We start from the raw sequence: 18694 nt of genomic DNA, 5'->3' as shown, positions 1-18694 counted from the left end.
GGCATTTATTTTGAATTTCAAAAATTCAGACATGTTATTTAAACAAAAATGCGTTTGATACACAAGCTAATAATATTTTTATTGAAAAACAAAAAAAGCTTTTGGGGAACTCCTCATTAGTTTGGAATTGGTGTGGCAGCAGAACTGATGAATAAAGCAAAAGGTTCCTACCGGACTGTATTTTGAGGAGGACAGGAGGTTGAGTAACAGGAAGGAAGAGGAGCAGCAGTAGCTACCATGGCGGAGGTATGTGAATAAAAACAACATTTTATTACAATTTCCTCTTGTCCATTAACATGGATTAACGTCTGAAATAACACGTTTTTAATAAATGTTTTATTGTTCTACTAATCGGATAATACATACGTGTCTTTTTAAACCGTCATTATTTGATACGTTAGCGCTCCTCTAGTGATAATTATCTACGTCGATCATTAACTTTCGTAAAATTAAAATCCTCAGATTCACTGTCACTATACACGTATAAATATAAAACCAGTTGTCATGTTTACAGCGAGCTTCGTGTTGTCATCAGATTTCAGTCGTGTTATTTGAACATATTTAAAGATGGTGCAAAAAGGGCGTTGTTTCTGTGTAACTTAACGTTTTATGGATATGATTTCCTTTTTTTAATGGCTCATTAATTTGATGATGATGATGATAATAATAATAAGAAATTTTATTTTTAGCACCAAATCATCAAATTAGAATGATTGATTTCTGAAGGATCATGAGCCACTGGAGTAATGATGCTAAAAAGTTAAGCTTTGTCTTCACAGGAATAAATTACATTTTTTAATGTATTCAAATAGAAAACTGAAATTGTAATAATACTAAACAATACTATTGTTTTACTGTATTTTTGATCAAATAAATTCTTGATGAGTATAAGAGACTTCTTTCAAAAACTTTTATATAGTGCATGTTAAATATATAGATGTCTTGCTAGGGTGAAAAAAAGTTTACCTATATTTACAAATAAAATAGAAATCATATTCTTTTGACATGGAAAACGTAAGTTTAGTTTTCAACTTTTGCTGCCAAAATGTAACATTTCCTGTGTTTTTAACAATACCCACTGTCTTGTTTTCTCTCCAGACGCACAGCTTGCAGGACCTGCGGCAAGCAGCCGTCGCCTCCAAGGTTTTCGTTCAGAGAGACTACGCTTCCGGCACTATCTGCAAGTTTCAGACCAAGTTCCCAGCAGAGCTGGAGAGCAGGGTGTGTAGAGATCCATAGCAAACACAAGGAACCATTTACCATTATCTGTATAGATCATGATATCAAATAGGCTACATCCAAACGATTGGCAGATTGATTCTGACAGCTGTAATCCATCATCTCCAATCTTCAAATGAGTTGTTCTTCAGGTTTGCCGATGGGTAGTGTAATACTAATGTAGACAGTCTCTTTGTGAGTCTACATGATTTTAAAAGACCAAACCAACATGCTGTGCAATGAAATTAGTCCACTAGTTAGTCCAGTTATCCAATCACATCCACTACTGGCAAAGTCATGTAAGTTTATTGTTGTTGTGCATCGAGGGATTTATTCTGTAATTAGGTTTGCATCGTAGTTTATGAGCTTGTCGTCTTATCGGATAAAAAAATGTATCGACCTCCATTGAGTGCGTAATTGTTTTATGCACATTTTTCAGAATTTATGCGTATCTTGCCGTTTTCCTCCCGTTTTTATTTATTTATTATTATGCGATATCCCAAAATGTACATTAAAAAAATGGATGGATGCATTTTTAAGTCACTTGTCTGGTGTAACAATGTAATTGTTCTTTATTTGAAGCATCAAGTTGCTTTCAAAGGGTGATTTACTCTATTTTGATCACTACCGTAGACATCAGTGTTTATATCCAAACGTCAAACTTTTATCCCAGTACTTCTGTGATATGAGTTATTGTAAGACAGAAATAATGGTACAGTGTGGTTGAAAAGACTGTTTGTGAAGCTGTTCCCTAACTATACATGACAACTGCTCTCTCAATGCAGATTTGAATGTTCCGCTGTGATTGTACTTCTAGTTCACGCCTCTCACAGAGTGTGAATGCTGATAATTGTTTTGTCGTCTCAGATTGACAAGCAGCAGTTTGAGGAGACCATGCAGACCCTGAATAATCTGTATGCAGAGGCGGAGAAGCTGGGCGGCAGGTCATATCTGGAGGGCTGTCTGGCCTGCCTCACTGCGTACACAATCTTCCTCTGCATGGAGACCCACTATGAGAAAGTCAGTTGATAAAGCTGTAGATATCATCAATATGACATTGTCGATATGGATTTTTTAACAATACGCTAATTCGTTCAGGTGCTGAAAAAGATTGCCAAGTACATCCAGGAGCAGAATGAGAAGATCTTTGCTCCCCTTGGGCTTCTCCTGACTGACCCCATAGAGAGGGGACTCAGGGTTGTATCCTTTCCTACATCAAAACAACATCATGCGGGCCTTTCTGTTCCCCTGGTGAAATTATCAATGAATTCTGGTAACATTTACTATTTAGGAACTTGCTCTACCATTCAAATGTTGGGGTCAGTAAGAAATTAATACTAGAAAGGATGTCCATGTCTGTATCGCAGGAAAAAAAACACTTTCAGAGTTTTACAGCACTTTATTTCCTCAACTTGAGTTTTTAAAGGTGGAGATCACTATTTTTGAGGATAGAAGTATTGGTTCAAGATAAAACACACCAAAGGTAAGTCCTTTTTTGACCTGAACTAAGATTTTTTTTTTTGGACTCTGCTATATGATATCCCATTTTTTGTGCATTGGTTAATCTTGAAATAATGCAATGTTATATTTCTTCTTGCAGGATCATGTTTGGAACGTGATTATTGGCCCGCTGGACTCAGAACCTGCTTCTCCATCTCATGTTATCACAACCCTATTGCTTTAAATGTATATAGTATACCTTTATTTTCAGACCATTGATTGATTCATTCATATTTTTTTTTGACAGAGGGAGAGACTGATTATATAATGTATCTTAAACTCTCCAATTCAGCTTTCCCTCAGTTAGCAGCTTTCCAATGTGTTACTTAATCTGAGTTATTTTAAATCTGTTGTGCCATGTAATTTTTTTTTTTATTTCAGCATTTGATTTTTCTGCATTACGTTCCTGTCTCTTGTTGTCTGTATATACTTGATAGATTAAGTGCACAATGTTCTGTCTCAATACAGTTGCATCTTGATTATTAGGATCGTTTATGACTCTGCATTCTCATAGTAAAAATAGTTAGAAATCTGATCAAATATGTGCTTGTTAAAACTGTCAGTACATTCATGAAGAAACTTTGGTTATGTGTACATGAAAATATGAGACTGATATTTTACATTTTGTTGTATTTAATGATTTTAACTAATAATCAGTTTATTTACTTTATAACATTGTTTCATTCCCCTCTATGGAAAAAAAAATAGTTTTCTTTCTTAACACTACATTTTAACTATATTTACCAATTAACTACTGTATGCTTATTTGGGTCTGCAGTATAATCCTTATTACACACAAATGCCATAAAATCCTTAAAAGGCATGGTTTGCATTTAATATTGCATATCCAGCTTGTATTTCAGACTGCTGTCAGCTCTAACTGTTTCTTGCGTAAATCTTTTTATCAGTGTTGTATAATAGTCTTTTTTGAAAATCTTTTGACACTTATTTAAACTGTGTATCGTACAATAAATAGTGTTTTCTTGAACAAATTCCATTGTCTGCTAATTTTTCTTTTTAGTTGTATTTTATATTCGGGGATACATTCCATGTTAGTTAGCATAACGTAAGGCTTCTCTATTGTGACGTATATCCGAGTGAAACTGCATCTCGATCAAGAAAAAGTTTTTTTTTTTTTATGTATAAATGTGAACTACTCTCAATTAAAGAATGCCATGTTATACGCTGCTCAGTAACTCCATGGTTGATAACGTTATCATAAATATTGACAATGTTTTTTAATTTCATATGGGACATACATTACCGTATATCAAGAAATCTGTTGTTTTACATACTTATGTGAATTGTGGTCTCGATGTTAGATTTTTGTACATTTAATAATACTCTTAAAATGAGTTGGGTCAAAAATCCAACCTCTGTCTGGAACTTTATTCCACATTGTTTTCTTCAAATTAAATTTGTTATTGCTTTGCAATTATAATGTTGGGGGAAAAAACCCAGCTAAATTATTTAAATTTCATAAGCAGGTCCAGGATTATCTCTAACTCATGTAACAAGAAGTTTTTTAAAAACAATTGAAATATGTATTTTAATCTCTTCCTTTGATATTTGATCTATTCTTATTTTTTTTCTTGTTTATTTGTTCTTTACTGTGACTGCTTACTTCTTTGTTTATATAATGTTCTCAATTTAAAAAAAAGTAAAAAAAAAAGTGGGATTTGATTTTGTCCATGTGGAATTTATTGGATGGTTGTGATTTGCTATTGCTGTGATGATGTCATGTGAGTGACATCAAAGGTTGCCCCGCTCTCACGCCAGTGAACACGTCATCAGAGAATATATTTTCTTTTAAGATTACGAGGGCGCATGAACTTAACAAATCGTTTAAAATAATACTGCAATATTTCATTAAAAAAAATTTTTTATTTCATAGTAACTTAAAAAATAATTATTGTTTTTGCCCCCCTGACCGCTAGAGGGCACGAAAAGCCCTCACACCGAAAATCTTAATGACGTCAGAGGCGCCAGTTAAATTCAGTGTTGTGTTACTTGAAAGGCTTGTGGCTGTCCCGAGACGTCGTTTTTAACTGGAATTTAATAGTGTTTAAATGTCTCTTTAAATGGTGGCATACTTTTATTTGTCATTAGTCAGTGTCGTCTTGAAACGCGTAAGTTATAATGTTATTGAATGAGATTGGTGTACTGTGCTAAGCTAGTTGCTATTGTTTAAATCATAGACAGTAACTTATAAGTTATAGGTTTAACGTTAAATGAGTTTAATTTCGCGGTTAGATTCACGAACAGATGTTTTATATCATTCTCTTTCCCTAATACACTTAGTTTTTTTTGTGTTTGACGCATAAGTTACTTGAGCCAGTAGCAATAAAATAACGTTTAAAGTGTCTTTGATTTGTACAGTAACTTTGCCGTAGCTGCTAGGTGAATTAGTGATCTCTTTAGTTTACTCAACGAACACAAGCGACCGTATAACGTTAGTTACATAATGTTTTACTTGTAAGTAACTGATCCGCTCGTTAATATGTTTCTTTTTTCTTAAGTGTAATGCAATCCGGGCTGAAAGCATCTAGTCTCTGTGGATAGAGATCGTCCTCCATCACCCTGGCTCTTCCATGCGTCAGTGGCGGTTTCCTCCCCAAACAAGAGACTGCGTTTATCCATACAGTCCTTGAGGAGCTGGACGTGTTTCAACAGAAAAATGAGCTGAAAAGGTAACTTCATCACACATCTGAGGAAGGGAAAGATATTCACCAACATTATTAGGAAAGCTAACGTTAATCGTTTTAGCAGGGTCCTGGGACATTTTCTTTTGTGAGATTTTATTATTGCGATAGCTTGCCTATAACCCACACATGCAAAGTTGAATACTACAATTCTTTATTAATTAACATAACTCCTTGTTTGCATAGCATAGGCTACACATGTATTAAGTATTATATATTATAACCATCCGGAACATTTTCAGTTTGACAGCAGCATTTTTTTTCTACTTCAAACGTACGTTTTTCTTCTGTTGAAAATGCTTATACAGATATTGGTTTCATTTAACCAGGATCTTAATGATTTATGTAGTCTTTTTGAATATCAGAAAGCCAGGTGTTTCCTAAAAATATCAATTATCATTAGAGCACAACTAGAGAAAACTAGCGTGGTCCATAATTCATACTTTAAATCTCTAGATGTGTACTTGACCTTATCAAAATCTACCATAATGATAATTCTTGTAAATATGGCATTTTTAACACTATATTTTCAGATAATACCATTAATGGCTCCTCATTACCATGCTTATAGGCCAATGTACAACATATAGGCATAGTACTTTCAATGAAAACTAACTACAAGGGTTTACTACAATAAAATGTTAGCAATTATTGTAAGGGTGGTAGATATATAGATAGATAGACATCTGCCATATTGTTATTTTTTTAATGTTTCCCAATTGTAGCGTTCTACTCTTCCCGCCTATCCCGAGCCGACTTCGCTTCCTGATTCACCAAACCACTGGCAATCTCCCTGACCTCAGCACCTTCTCTGTGGGTGAGGGCTGCGCCCGCAGAGTCGTAGTGTGTTATTCCGACCTCAGGTAAAGCTGCCAGACCTAATGTCACGTGAAGTGCTCACAGAGATTTGGTGTCTCATCATTGTGGTGCATCTGACAGATTGCCAGAAGAGGATCATAGATATACGGAGAGCAGTTTCCATGAACAAACACGCGGTCGGGGCAGGGAAATGAAGGACGAATGCAACAGAAGAAGAGCCAGACGGCCAGAAAAGGCTGTTTATGTTCCACTCGCTAGGAGACATAAGGTGAATCTGGAGGAATCATCTGAGGATTCTTGGTCTGACGTGGATAAGGAAGCTCTTGCATCCAATCAGGAGACAGAGGTGGACAGCACTGACCAATCACTGGCCGATCAGGAGTTTGTGCAGCTTTCAAGGTCCGGGCCTTCCCCGTGGCCTCCAGCCTGGGACCAGACTGTGTCTTTCTTCACATCTTTAACATTAGATGACCAAGCAGATGAATATTGTGCCAACAACACGGACCTTCCCACTGATGCGACGCTCCAGATACAGCACTTTGATGAAAGTTTGCTCTCTGAGGTATTGTAACTTAATGGGTCTCGTACACTAATACCTGCTTGGATTGTTCATATTTAAATGCACAAATTCTCATGAGAAATGTCCACCTAATTCACACGTATTCGTATTCGTACTTGCATGAATTTGTTAGCCCCATTCTAATGTTAATGCGATCAGGCGTAAACCGGCCCTACTGTATATCCCTCAAACCACTTCAAGTGGTGGCTTGAGACACGGTCCAGATGAAGCTGGACAAGTGTAAACGAGTTAAAAAGTTCAAAATATAAATATTTTCTAACAATATAAATCTTTATTATCAGTTTTTATCAATTTAACACATCCTTGCTGAAGAAAAGTATACATTTCTTTCACACAAATAAAAAATGATTGACCCCAAACTTTTGAACGGGAGTGTATATTGTTAGAAAAGATTTATATTTTAAACCTATTCTGTTCTTTTTGTTACTTTAATTCATCAAAGAATCCTGAATGCACATGACGTGACCAGGTGTAAACAGGCCCTGTGAGGTTTGTTATTTGCATAAAGACCCAATGCATCTTTTACCGTAATTACCATCATCTCTGTTTGTTTTCACACACTTTGTCATTCTGTCTTGGTCAGATCAAAGCCAAACTCAAATGCGAGGACATCACCATACAGAACACCTGCAATGATTTCCCTGCCTATGCAAACATCTGGCTTGATCCAGAGGAGTTCGGCCACGTCATTGAGATCTACAACTTCCCTGCCTTTTTTAAAACAGACGACCTTCTCGATGCCTTTGCTGATTATAGGTGATATGTCACCCTCATAATGTGAGAGAAATAATAATAATACAAATCCATAAATGTGACACTGGTCTACTTCTGTTTCCAGGGAAGGGGGGATGAAGATCAAGTGGGTGGATAACACTCATGCTCTCGGAATATTTTCAAGTCAGTCAGCAGGTATTGTTTCATTCGGATTTATTTTTTCCATTCATATGTCAATAATTATCCTTTATATTGTTATGTTTGACTGACACATTTTTTGGTTCTTTTTTTTCAGCCACACATGCACTCTCTCTTAAGCATCCGATACTGAAAACCCGAACGCTACTAGAGGGGAGTCAGAAAGCGAAGTGGAAAGCAGCCAGACGAGCAGGTATGAAAGAGTAAACGGCTTTCAGAAATATGGTGATTTTTATATTAGAAGACATTGGTTTGTCCATGATCAAGAAAAAAAAAGAAAAAACCTTTTTTACCTTTTTCGAGAAATTCACATTTTAAGTGGTGAAACACAATATTTTTTTTACAACTTTGGGGGTCGTATGATTTGTTCAACTTTTTTGAAAGTCTCTTATGCTCACCAAGACCAAGTATTTATTTAATCAAAAATACAAGTTAACGGTAATGTTTGAAATATTACTGTTTTCATTTTCTTTCTATTTTAATATACATGATGATTTGCAGCTCAAGAAACATTTCTGATTATTATCAATGTTGAATACATCATAATATTTTTAGGAAAACCATGATTAATTTTCTTCAAAATGGATAAACGTTATTTTCAAATATTTAGGAGTAAGCCTTTTTGATAAAAAAAAAAAAAAAGAGCAAGATTTTAACAAAAACATTTTTTTTTTTGAAAAAAACTGACATTTCATGGTACAAAAAAACGATGAATTTGAATTGGGAAATAAAAAATAAGCTCATCATAAAAGATGTCGCTTGTGCTTTTTTTGAATGTATGTTTAAATGAATAGATACAAACATCATGACACTGATCCACATAATGAGCATGATTAAAATTAGTGTATTAAGTATGATGATGCTGTGTCCCCTTAGAGTTCATTCAGCCGGTGAAGGAAAGGCCACGCACGGACACCACGGTGGCTCGAAGGATGGTGACTCGTGCGCTGGGGTTGAGCAGAGGCGTGAAGAAATGACCCCAACTGAAGACATCTACCCCAGTTCCTGTCTTGTTTTTATTCGTTCAAATGACAAATGTCCTTGACATCATCCAGACAGGAGGAGAAAAGGGAGTGAAGCTTTATTTTAGCAGCCCATGAAGTGGAAAATCTAAAACACATTAAATATGTTGTCTCCCAAGTTTCCAGTTTTGTTTATTTATTTTTTTGAGTGCTCTACTATTTTAGGGAAATAGTTCAATGATCATTTGATTATTTTCCTGAGTGTTTTTCCCCAAATTACTTTTTTTCGTTTCTTTTTTTATATAGCAGGAAACAACCTTGTTTGCTTTCTTTTGCTCTGTTTCTCCATACTAACAAGTCTGGCATCTTTTAGCATAAAGGCTTAACAAATATATTTTTTTTCCCCCCTTTAAATCATATTTTAATTACCAATAGGCTCATTTTGAAGCAAGTAGTGAAATGCTGTTCAGAGTGAGTTGACTGTGACTGAGGACAATTATCAGTGTGATTCGATTTCCTGATAATATTGATTCTAATGATTAAATAACGTCCAAACAGACCGTTATCATTAGAAATTCATGCTGTGTATCAAGAATTCTGTTTTTACATGTTATTTTGTTTCTACAGTTACTATATTTATCTTGTTTGTCTAAGTTGAAAATTACTTCTGCACTATGACGTTTTAAAATCGTTTGATACTTCAACCTGTTTTTTACTTATTGATTAAATGTTTGTTGTTGCGGTTTTTGATTGGTGTCAAGTTTTTGTTTCCACACATTTTAGCACTGAAAAACATAGGTTGTCAGGTTAACATAAAAAACCACCATCCTCAAACATGTAACAAACATGAATTGCTTTAATAATAGAAAACAATGCAATGGTTTGACCAAATGTGTTGTTCAGTCATAAACACATAGTATATTTGGAAACCATTGAACTGGTCATAGGTACCCTCGTAAAACGGAGGGTAGATGCTTCACAAATTTGCAACAAATTCTTACAGTTTCACATTGCATACACAAAAGTTGACAAAATATAATCCCTGACTGAACACAATAAATTACTTGACATGCTTGATGAATTAACCGCAAAAGAGTCTGACAGCCGCGAGTGGCGTTTGGTTCATGAAACTGCAGGCTTTGCGATACCTTAAGTTGCGATGCAGAAAGAATCGAAACGTCATGGAAGACCCAAGTTTGAACATTAAAGCATGAGTCTAGCCACTACAACAATTAACTAGCATTTTAAACACAGAAATGCAACGAGTACAGTACATTTAAAGAATTTAAATAGTTTCTGTACAAAGCAAGCTTGATATACAGTAGCGAGGGCCGTGAAAGGACAGGAGCTGTACTTCAAGTTAGCGACTGCGTCTATATTTGGAGGTGGTTTACAGAGCAGCGGTCTCTTCCTATTGAAGTGCTGGAGTCTCTCTAGTGGTCAGTCATATTTGAATAGTCTTGAGTGACAGCCTGCAGCATCCTCCACTGAGAGCCTTTGTCGTTCCTCACGGTCTCCTATCTGAGGTGCAACTGGTTGCTCATTCCAGGGTATTCGTCCACGTCTGAACTCCGCGAGCCACCTGGAAAGTGGTAGGTGGAATTATTATTTACTTCTAACTACTCATGGGAGAAACAAAACTTTGAATCAATTAAACACTTTTACAAACCAAATGCAAATGAAAGTGTAATATATTAAATGCAATTAACAAATAATCTAATACCATTAAATAGGAATATTCTGTATAATATGTGTTCTTTTATTCTTTTGCATGGCTTGTTTATAGAGGCCTTGGCTAAACAGGCCAGAGATAGTAAGAGATAAAACTGATCTAAGATCAGGTTAAAACCATACAGACACTGTGATCAGACGCAGAGATCATCGTACTCAACATGAAAGTCGAAACAGTGGTGATGTAATGAAGACTTTTTGACTGAAATTGCATTAGTCACTGGTTCGAAAGCGCCCGTCACTACTTGTAACGTCTTTTAACTCTTTCCCCGTCAGCTTTTATAAAAAAAAAAGTTGCCAGCTACCGCCATTTGGACCATTTTCAAAATAATGTCCTGGCCCCCCAGAATACTTTTGTTATATGAATATCTGATCATGCAATATATCAAAAGAAAGTGTTTTATTTTAGCATCATGCATTTTTTTATCAACACTTGAATGTGGGTAAGTTTCATAAAATAAAATAAAACATTCTGAGAAAAAAGCTGAGAAAATCAAGTTTTTGTCAAAGTACGTCTGGATGGGATTCAGAACGGTGAAATAAACATAGATGGAGTAGATAGAGTCCATCAACACCCCCAAAGCTTTACAGACCTGTAGCTCGTCCTGGGCCGACATTTCATTCAGTAACATTATAGTTTTGATTTATATGCTGTTTATTGTTGGTGATCGCATTAATTTGCATATGTTTACATATGAATATGATATTGCTTTTTTTATGCATCTTCTTCGCATCTCTTCGCAGGAGATTCCGTACCCTTTCAGAAGATGAGTAATAGCGCCCTCTACTGTATAACAGTGAAAACACGGAAACTGGGAAAATTCCGCCAATGGTGGGGAAGCGTTGTCTCACAAATGACGGAAATTTACGTCTATGGCAGGGAAAGAGTTAAACTGTCCTGGCAGACATTCAATACAGTATTATTCTAACCAACTCACCTATATGACAGTTGTACGTCCATATCCTGTATCCATCATAGCGGCACTTGCACTTCATGACATTGTTGGTATAATCCGATTCGGCTACATCATAGTTAGGATTTATTACGACCTGTGTGACAGAGTTGTTTAGTAAAAAGAAAAAATCCTGATTTTAACTTTTAGTTCACTTCAGTTAAACCGGTACCTGGAAAATATAGTCTCCCGGTTTCACATCTGTGACGTCGATCCACTGACAATCAATGTCATGTCTGTAGGTGTCCCAGCAGCCAACAGTGATGCCCTGTTCACCAAAGTTGGCACAAAGATACCGTTTCTGAATACCTGGATCAAAGAAAACAACCTATTAAATCTTCGAGCTGAATAACGACACTATCGTCTTCTGTAGAGCTGTTTGAGCAATTCGGGAAATACCAAATGTAACTTAACCCTCTAATGCATGAATTATGTTTTTGCATAAAAAAAATTTTTTTAATCTTATTTTCTTGAAGATTTAATATAACAGATTAACAAAAAAAAAAAAAAAAATTAAAAACCCACCCCCTTAGCAGATTTTATTTTGTTGCCTCAGGGCAACGCTATGCAGTATAGGTAGTAAATCACAGAGAAAAATTTAATATTGTCTCAACGTTTATTAGGAAAATCAAGAGATTTGAAAATGCCTTTTATTTAGAATTTACTAAATATAAGAAAAGGGCTTTAAACATGTATTTTTCTGCCTCTCAAACCTCTTTCTGGGGTCCATTCTTCATCACTGTCACTTTCCTCAAGCTCACTGTACTCACTAATAAATCCATTGTTGGGTATGATTCTGACTGATCTGTCCTTTCTACCATAAAATGTCCCTGCATCCATTTTCCTGTAAAACATCAGTGCAGAAAAAGCAAAAACACTGATTTTGGCCTTCAAGAAAGACACATCTACCATTGGCATTGCTATTGCACTGAACACTAGCCTGTAAAAGTACAATTTAATTATTATTATTATTATTTTACCATATTGTGCACAAATAACATGTAATGATGTGTGATAACATCCAAACACATTGTCAGCAAAGACCTCATAAAAAGTACCCCTTATCGCATAACGTTGCCCTGAGGCAACAAGAAGAAAAACTGAATTTCTAAACATGCTAAATTAAAAAAAAGTTAATAAAACTTGACAAACGGCTTCTCTACACCTTCATGCACATACATATATTTTTTATTTACAGTTCATGTCATTGTAAATAAGATTACTGAAGCAAATAATCTTACATTCTTCTCACACCATGTGCTCCTGTGACCACATGTCAGAAAAGGAAGTCCCGCCTTCAAATGATGCTTGATAGTGACTCCCACACCTTATTGGACCATTCTATAGCAATCATTTGACCATTTTGATTGGTTGCAATTATTTAAGAAACATGTACTGGAAATTAAACTTAAAAACACTTTCCGTTGCCTGAGAGCAACGCTATGCAGTAGAGGGTTAAGCTGAATTGTCTTCTGACACTATTGTCTTTTTTAGTGCAACTTTAAAGCAGAATTTGAATTTGATGACGTTTGCATCATTGATTCTGTTTATTACTGTGAAGCTGCTTTGAAACAATCTGTATTTTATAAAGCACTCTATAAATAAATGTGGGTCGACTTGATATTTCATAAAAACATATGGATCAAAAAAAAGCCTTGTGCTGCATTCACGCCATGTCGTAATTACCGTAATTACGAGACGAGATAGCAACATAGTGTCGGCCCAGATCCGGCCCACATCTGGACTGTGTGGAATCCAAGTGTACCAGATGTGGGCCGGATCTGGGCTGACACTATGTTGCGATCCGGCATTCTACTCAGAGGAGTTCACATCCTCGAACTCAGAAAGAAGTTTTTCTATTACAACACTATCAATCTGCAGCGGTCATGTGGTACAAGTCAGAACTCTCTGAAAATTCAGAGTTTTCAAGTTGTCATTACGAGTTCTACGACGCTTTCGTAATTACGAATCTTGTAATTACCGTAATCACGGCATGGCGTGAACGCAGCTTTGTACTAGTGTTGAGTAACTTTAGCGCTATTGGACCATCTCGTAAGAATTGAACATCTCGCTCACCTTCGTCGCATTGAGTGTCCTCTAGACAGAAACTGGCCTTGTGACCCTCCGCCACCTTGGTGCCGTTCAGACTCAGCAGGTCATAATGTGTAAAAACCTCTATGCTGTGATAATGCCTGAACACAGAGACACAACAAAACAACGATTAGAAGTTTTAAACGTCGCCACATTGGCATCATGTGTTGAAGTCTAAGTGTGTATCTTTGTCGTTTACTAAGGTGTTTATGGTCTTGCCTGTGGCACTCGTGCCAGGTCCAGGCATGGTAACCCATTTTGGGTCTGAAGTCAGCTTGGCCAACGTTGTGGATCTGGGAGGAGAAGCGGAGCAGGCGGCGGTAGGAGCCGTGGTCGTTCTTTTTCGCTGTGCTGGACAGGCAGTTCTCCTCTAGGGCGCACTCTAGAGCGTACATGGGCCGGTCCTCCAGATAGGTGGTCTGCTCCACCAGCTGAGCATTTAGAACCAGGTCAGGAGCCGCTGTGAGCGATGAGATCAGAGGTCAGACAGAGAAAATTCCACATGCATATCAGTCTAGACAACCAGGTCAGATGAGTTTAGTTGGTCCTGAAGATCTACCATCTTATGTTTAGTTTCACAAGTTGTTTAGGTGTCATATTAAAGCTGTTTAACCATGTTCAGAATGGAACACTAGCATAACGCTAACTACATATGGCACAGTAGTACACTATTTTTTATTATTAGTACACTACTGTTCAAAAGTGTGTGGTCGGTATGATTTTTGTAATGTTTTTGAAAGAAGTCTTTTATGATCACCAAGACTGCATTTATTTGATTATTCTTATTATTGATTATATGCGCGAAGGTTTGAGTGACTAATCAAAGTTTAACCTGATAGAAAAATATTTATTTATTGTTATCCGTGTTATATTTCATGTGCAATAACAATATGGACTTTTATAAAGATCCGTTTGGCCCTTAACATCATTATGCATTAGCCTAATATAAGGGGAGTTCTCTGCATGAAATAATTTTTTTCTTTTGTTTAAAATTATGCTTTTTTATGAAACTTACCCACATTTAAGTGTTGATCAAAAAGACTGCACGAAGCTATAATAAAATGTTTTTGTTTAAAATCAGAGACTCTGTTCTTTCTTTTGATATATGTTCAGATATTCATAAAACTAAATACCCTGGAGGTCATGATTTTTTTTTTTTATATATATTATCAAGAATGCTGGTGGTGGCTGGCAACTGTGGCAGGGAAAGAGTTAAACATTCATTTTCAAATAATTTATTGCTGAATGTTAATGGTCATACTGGAAATGAAAGGTTAAGTGGAGTGCATTGCATTGTGGGAAACTACAATTACTTGTGGAGCTGCTTTTTAGTCTACTATTACATAAAGCTCGACACACACGGAGTTAAATCACTATTCTCAAGAGAATCATAATCGATAAGAGGAGATTGTCTCACTATCAGAGCAGGACACCCCAGCGGCGAAGCGTCCTCCTCCTTTCGGGCAGCTGATGTGTTTGCCGTGATGAAGACACTGAGGAAGACTCATCTCAGTTCCTGAGCATCTGACCCCACTCATCACAACATTGTCTGCATTTGCATCTCCAGCCCAGTACCACGTCTCCTATACAAACACATGATAAATATCGGTCGGTGAGATTATCATGGGAATTATAGCTGAAATTTAAGTCACATAATATATTCACATTCTTATTTTAAAGTCACAATGAAATCACATTTTAAAAAATGAATGTGTCCTCATAATCTTCAAACACAATAACTTCCCCTTACTCTTGCAATGGCATCTCTTCTCTTCTCTAATGATGTGTTACTGGTGTGAGGGCGGGATCAACCTGTCACTCACATGATGAGACTGACCAATAGCAAACCACAACCATGCGACCATCCAATCAATTCCACATGGACAAAATCAAGTCCCACTCTACATTTTTCTTGATTGAGAAGTCATTTCACTCGGGCATTCGGTCATTGATTGATAGTCAACTTCACTTTCGGTCTGTTCTTCGCACAAAACTGGAATGTAACGTATAGAAAACCTTTACGGTGCTTTAAGATCTCTTTGTTTTTCAATGCCATCGGAAAGAAACATGTTAGTGTTTTGAAACTGAATATTGAAGATGGATATCTGGGTGTCATTACACCTTCTCACCAAACGGGGGCCGTTCAGTCACGTTTTACAGATCGACTGCATGTTCCTGAGCATCTGCTCTCAAGATTGCTTTTCATAAGAGCTGTTGCATAAGTCTAGAGGTTTGAAACACAAGACGTCCCGTACCCCACAAGATCGGGAAAGTCTTCATGTCTGCCAGCGTTCATGACTGCACAAACATATGTTCGTGATGAGTAACCATCCAGTGTTATGTTCTGTTTTCCATGTGTTGTGTGTCCTAGGCTGACCAGGGCTGAGTCACAGCCTCCTCTGATAGATAAGCCTACAGGACTCCCAGCGCGGGCAGGGGGAATGTGGGCACATTCTGTCAGACTTTCCATGTGCATTGTTGAAAAGCTTCCACGCATGCTGTCTGGAACGACCCACCGGTCCAGACTGTCAGACAAATCACGTTTAATGGCCACTCAGACATCTGGAAGTTGTATCTTGCACTTTTTGAGCTTTGGTAACAGTCTAAAAACGTGACCAACAGCATGTCAAAGTGTACAAACCTCACTATTAAGTTAATGCATAATTTAAATATATGTTTTCATGCTTTTAAGTCTCGTATACTCACCAAAGCTGTATTTATTTGATCAAAAATACAGTAAAAAAGCAATGTTGTGTAATATTATTACAAATTAAAAAAATGTTTTGTTTTTTTATATATTTTAAAATGTATTTTCAGCATCATTACTCTAATCTTCAGTGTCACATGATCCTTCAGAAATCATTCTAATACGCTGATTTGATGCTTAATAAACATTTATTATTATTATAAATGCTGACAATGGTTGTGCTGCTTAATATTTTTTGGAAACTGTCATACTTTTTTTTCAGGATTCTTTAATGAACCGAAAGTTCAAAAGAACCAAATTTATTTGAAAGTACTGTATGTATTTAGTGACGCATTTGATCACTTATGTGTTCTTTCTGAGTAAAAGTATTAACTTACCGAGCCCAAAATTTTACAGTACAGACTTTATGTAATTTAAAATGACTAAAGTTCATAAGGAGAAAAAGCCTTCACTGGACGTCCGATTGACTAGTTTTCTTGGTCAACCACTAAACAAGGAAGACCATGATAGTTGACTAACTTCACCTGCTACATTTAGCTACAAAAGACAAAAATTAAACCTGCCTAAACTGGTTTAAGCTGGTCTTAGCTAGTTTAGATGGGTTCTTCTAGCCTGACCAGTTGGAATGTGCCTAAAAACCCTTTAAAACCAGCAAATAGACTGTCTGACCGGGCTGGGAGACTTAAAATGTTTAAGCCGGTTTAAGGAGTTTATTTTTAAGCAGGGCAACAGTTAAATCAACACCACACAAGCATAAACTTGGATGGATCCTTCACGCTAGCCTTTTCAGAACTCTCTAGGAACTATAATGATTGATATTAGATTTAACTGCTTTGTGTCCCTAGGTCAAAGTCATTATGGCCATAATGTCTTGAAATGCGGCCATATGCATCAGCTAGTGGCAAATTTCAGTCAATCATCATAATAACACTTAATCATGGCATTAGCCTGCAGAAGCGTTTTCCAATTTCCACTCATAAAACCGCCCATCAAACTATTCCTTCCATACCGTTTCGAATGCAATAATAGTTTCCAGACCTATATCACCATGAGTTTGTCACTGCTGGTAATGATCTGTCTCCAGTGCTGCCATTTCAGCTCTCGAAAGTCTGTGTGATCTTACATGCACATTCAATTATGATTTAAATAAATGGGATTTAATAGGATTATGGCATCCGGCAAACTTTTGGTGGGTGAAATGGGGACTGGCTCTGTGCCTTGGTGTGTGCCTTTATTAAAGTTCTTCATCTACACCAAACACTCCAAAATAGTCCCATATGCAATGAACACTATCATGATGACTCAAACGATACCTTGTGGATATCGATGGTTACAACACTACTGAAGGTGGAGCTTCATGAGAAGGTTGGAGTGTGGAAAACTCTCAAGTTGCGGTCCCATTTACCATTGTTCAATGAATTCTCAAGGGTGAAATCTGGACAATTTAATAGTACGGATTCAATGGATTCAAGTTCGCCATACAGATTTGAAGCGTTGACCAACAGAAAGCTGCTTGGTTTGAGAGTGATGTATTTACCTGAAACGCATGGCTGGCGAAGCCTAATCCCAGCTGTCTGCAGACCACCATGGCCTCCACAATCCCCCAGTTTTCACTACAAACGGTTCCCCAAACCAGAGAACCGTTCTTCTCAGCGAGAACTTCCACACGTCCCTCGAGGGGGTTTCTTCCTCCGCTTAGACGTATCTGTCATAGTCAAAAGTATCAATCACTTTAAAATCTTACTGATTCATGAATCTCTAACTATTGTTAGAACATTACTGGAATATGAAGTAATGGTTTAAGAGTCCTCACCCTCTTCTGGAAACCCATAGCAGGTATATTGCAGCGCACAGCAGCGTCTTCCTCATGACTGCAGCCGAGCGCATCATTATTGAAGTAGCAGTCAGTGAGAGATTTCTCAAATCCAGAGCACTCCACCTCGTTCATGTGGACCGGACCCATTCCTAAGGAAAACATGAAATAGAGTGTTAATGGACAGGAAATTTGAGTTTAAATAATTTTATTGTCTTATCTGTGGATTATTTTACGGGTACATGACCTACATTGTTTTATTGTTTTTATAATGTTTCCTGGGGTGCACTTAGAATGTTTTTTACATCAAAAATGGTCAAAATTTAGAAATAAAAGGCATTTTTCCAACCCTGATTTTAGACCTCTGATTCGAACGCTCTGCTGTGAGAGAGTGCAAACACGATTTAAATAAGAGATTCGTTGATTCGTCCAGAACTCAGTCACTGATTAACTTGTGCTGTTTGATTGACAGCTCCATCAATTGTAAAGGGATCGATTCTTTGATCGCTTTCTATATATAATTTAATCACAGTTTCAATTACAGATTATTTTCAACCTACGAGCATCAATGTGAAGTTGACCGTTTTAGTCACTGGTTTGATTTACTGACGCATAGACAAAGACTATCTGACTGTACATGAATCATTACATATCAGATATCACTGGTCACAGATCAGGCATTAGAATTAACCAAGTGATTTACATG

At 36.8% G+C, this 18694-nt stretch overlaps 3 protein-coding genes across 4 annotated transcripts in view; 2 read left to right on the top strand and 1 right to left on the bottom strand.

Annotated features, from left to right (window-relative positions):
• golga7 (golgin A7) lies at nt 1-3405 on the top strand. Of its 2 annotated transcripts, none has more exons than XM_079599016.1 (6): nt 1-246; nt 1099-1221; nt 2086-2238; nt 2317-2418; nt 2645-2701; nt 2819-3405. In XM_079599016.1, the coding sequence occupies exons 1-5, from the start codon at nt 238-240 to the stop codon at nt 2687-2689; spliced, it is 432 nt and encodes a 143-aa protein (XP_079455142.1). In that variant the 5' UTR covers nt 1-237; the 3' UTR covers nt 2690-2701; nt 2819-3405. The 2 variants fall into 2 exon arrangements, with proteins under 2 accessions (XP_079455142.1, XP_079455141.1); XM_079599015.1 differs by having other exon boundaries at nt 144-246; nt 2317-2491; nt 2586-2701.
• A 1042-nt stretch (nt 3406-4447) lies between these two features.
• Nucleotides 4448-9438, top strand: r3hcc1 (R3H domain and coiled-coil containing 1). The gene is made up of 8 exons (XM_079600549.1): nt 4448-4847; nt 5238-5408; nt 6146-6283; nt 6360-6801; nt 7403-7575; nt 7658-7728; nt 7829-7924; nt 8608-9438. The coding sequence occupies exons 4-8, from the start codon at nt 6430-6432 to the stop codon at nt 8706-8708; spliced, it is 813 nt and encodes a 270-aa protein (XP_079456675.1). The 5' UTR covers nt 4448-4847; nt 5238-5408; nt 6146-6283; nt 6360-6429; the 3' UTR covers nt 8709-9438.
• A 48-nt stretch (nt 9439-9486) lies between these two features.
• Nucleotides 9487-18694, bottom strand: part of loxl2a (lysyl oxidase-like 2a) — a 31323-nt gene continuing 22115 nt past the window's right edge. The window contains exons 7-14 of the mRNA XM_079600548.1: nt 17989-18140; nt 17713-17880; nt 14886-15051; nt 13688-13928; nt 13454-13569; nt 11550-11686; nt 11363-11474; nt 9487-10275 (exon numbers count right to left, since the gene is read on the bottom strand). Coding sequence (XP_079456674.1) covers nt 10211-10275; nt 11363-11474; nt 11550-11686; nt 13454-13569; nt 13688-13928; nt 14886-15051; nt 17713-17880; nt 17989-18140 — 1157 coding nt within the window. The 3' untranslated portion in view covers nt 9487-10210. The remainder of the gene's footprint in view (nt 10276-11362; nt 11475-11549; nt 11687-13453; nt 13570-13687; nt 13929-14885; nt 15052-17712; nt 17881-17988; nt 18141-18694) is intronic.

Source organism: Phoxinus phoxinus (assembly GCF_949152265.1).
Source record: "Phoxinus phoxinus genome assembly, chromosome: 23".
NCBI lineage: Eukaryota > Metazoa > Chordata > Actinopteri > Cypriniformes > Leuciscidae > Phoxinus > Phoxinus phoxinus.
Note: the sequence above shows the minus strand (reverse complement) of the source record. Positions and strands in the feature narration are given on the sequence as shown.

Bases quoted from the DNA above. Each gene is read 5' to 3' on its own strand.
- golga7 (XM_079599015.1), top strand. The intron at 1,222-2,085 runs GTGTGTAGAGAT...TTGTCGTCTCAG, and splicing joins CAGCAGAGCTGGAGAGCAGG to ATTGACAAGCAGCAGTTTGA. The intron at 2,239-2,316 runs GTCAGTTGATAA...TAATTCGTTCAG, and splicing joins TGGAGACCCACTATGAGAAA to GTGCTGAAAAAGATTGCCAA.
- r3hcc1 (XM_079600549.1), top strand. From the start codon at position 6,430: ATGAAGGACGAATGCAACAGAAGAAGAGCCAGACGGCCAGAAAAGGCT. The intron at 6,802-7,402 runs GTATTGTAACTT...TGTCTTGGTCAG, and splicing joins ATGAAAGTTTGCTCTCTGAG to ATCAAAGCCAAACTCAAATG. The intron at 7,729-7,828 runs GTATTGTTTCAT...CTTTTTTTTCAG, and splicing joins ATTTTCAAGTCAGTCAGCAG to CCACACATGCACTCTCTCTT.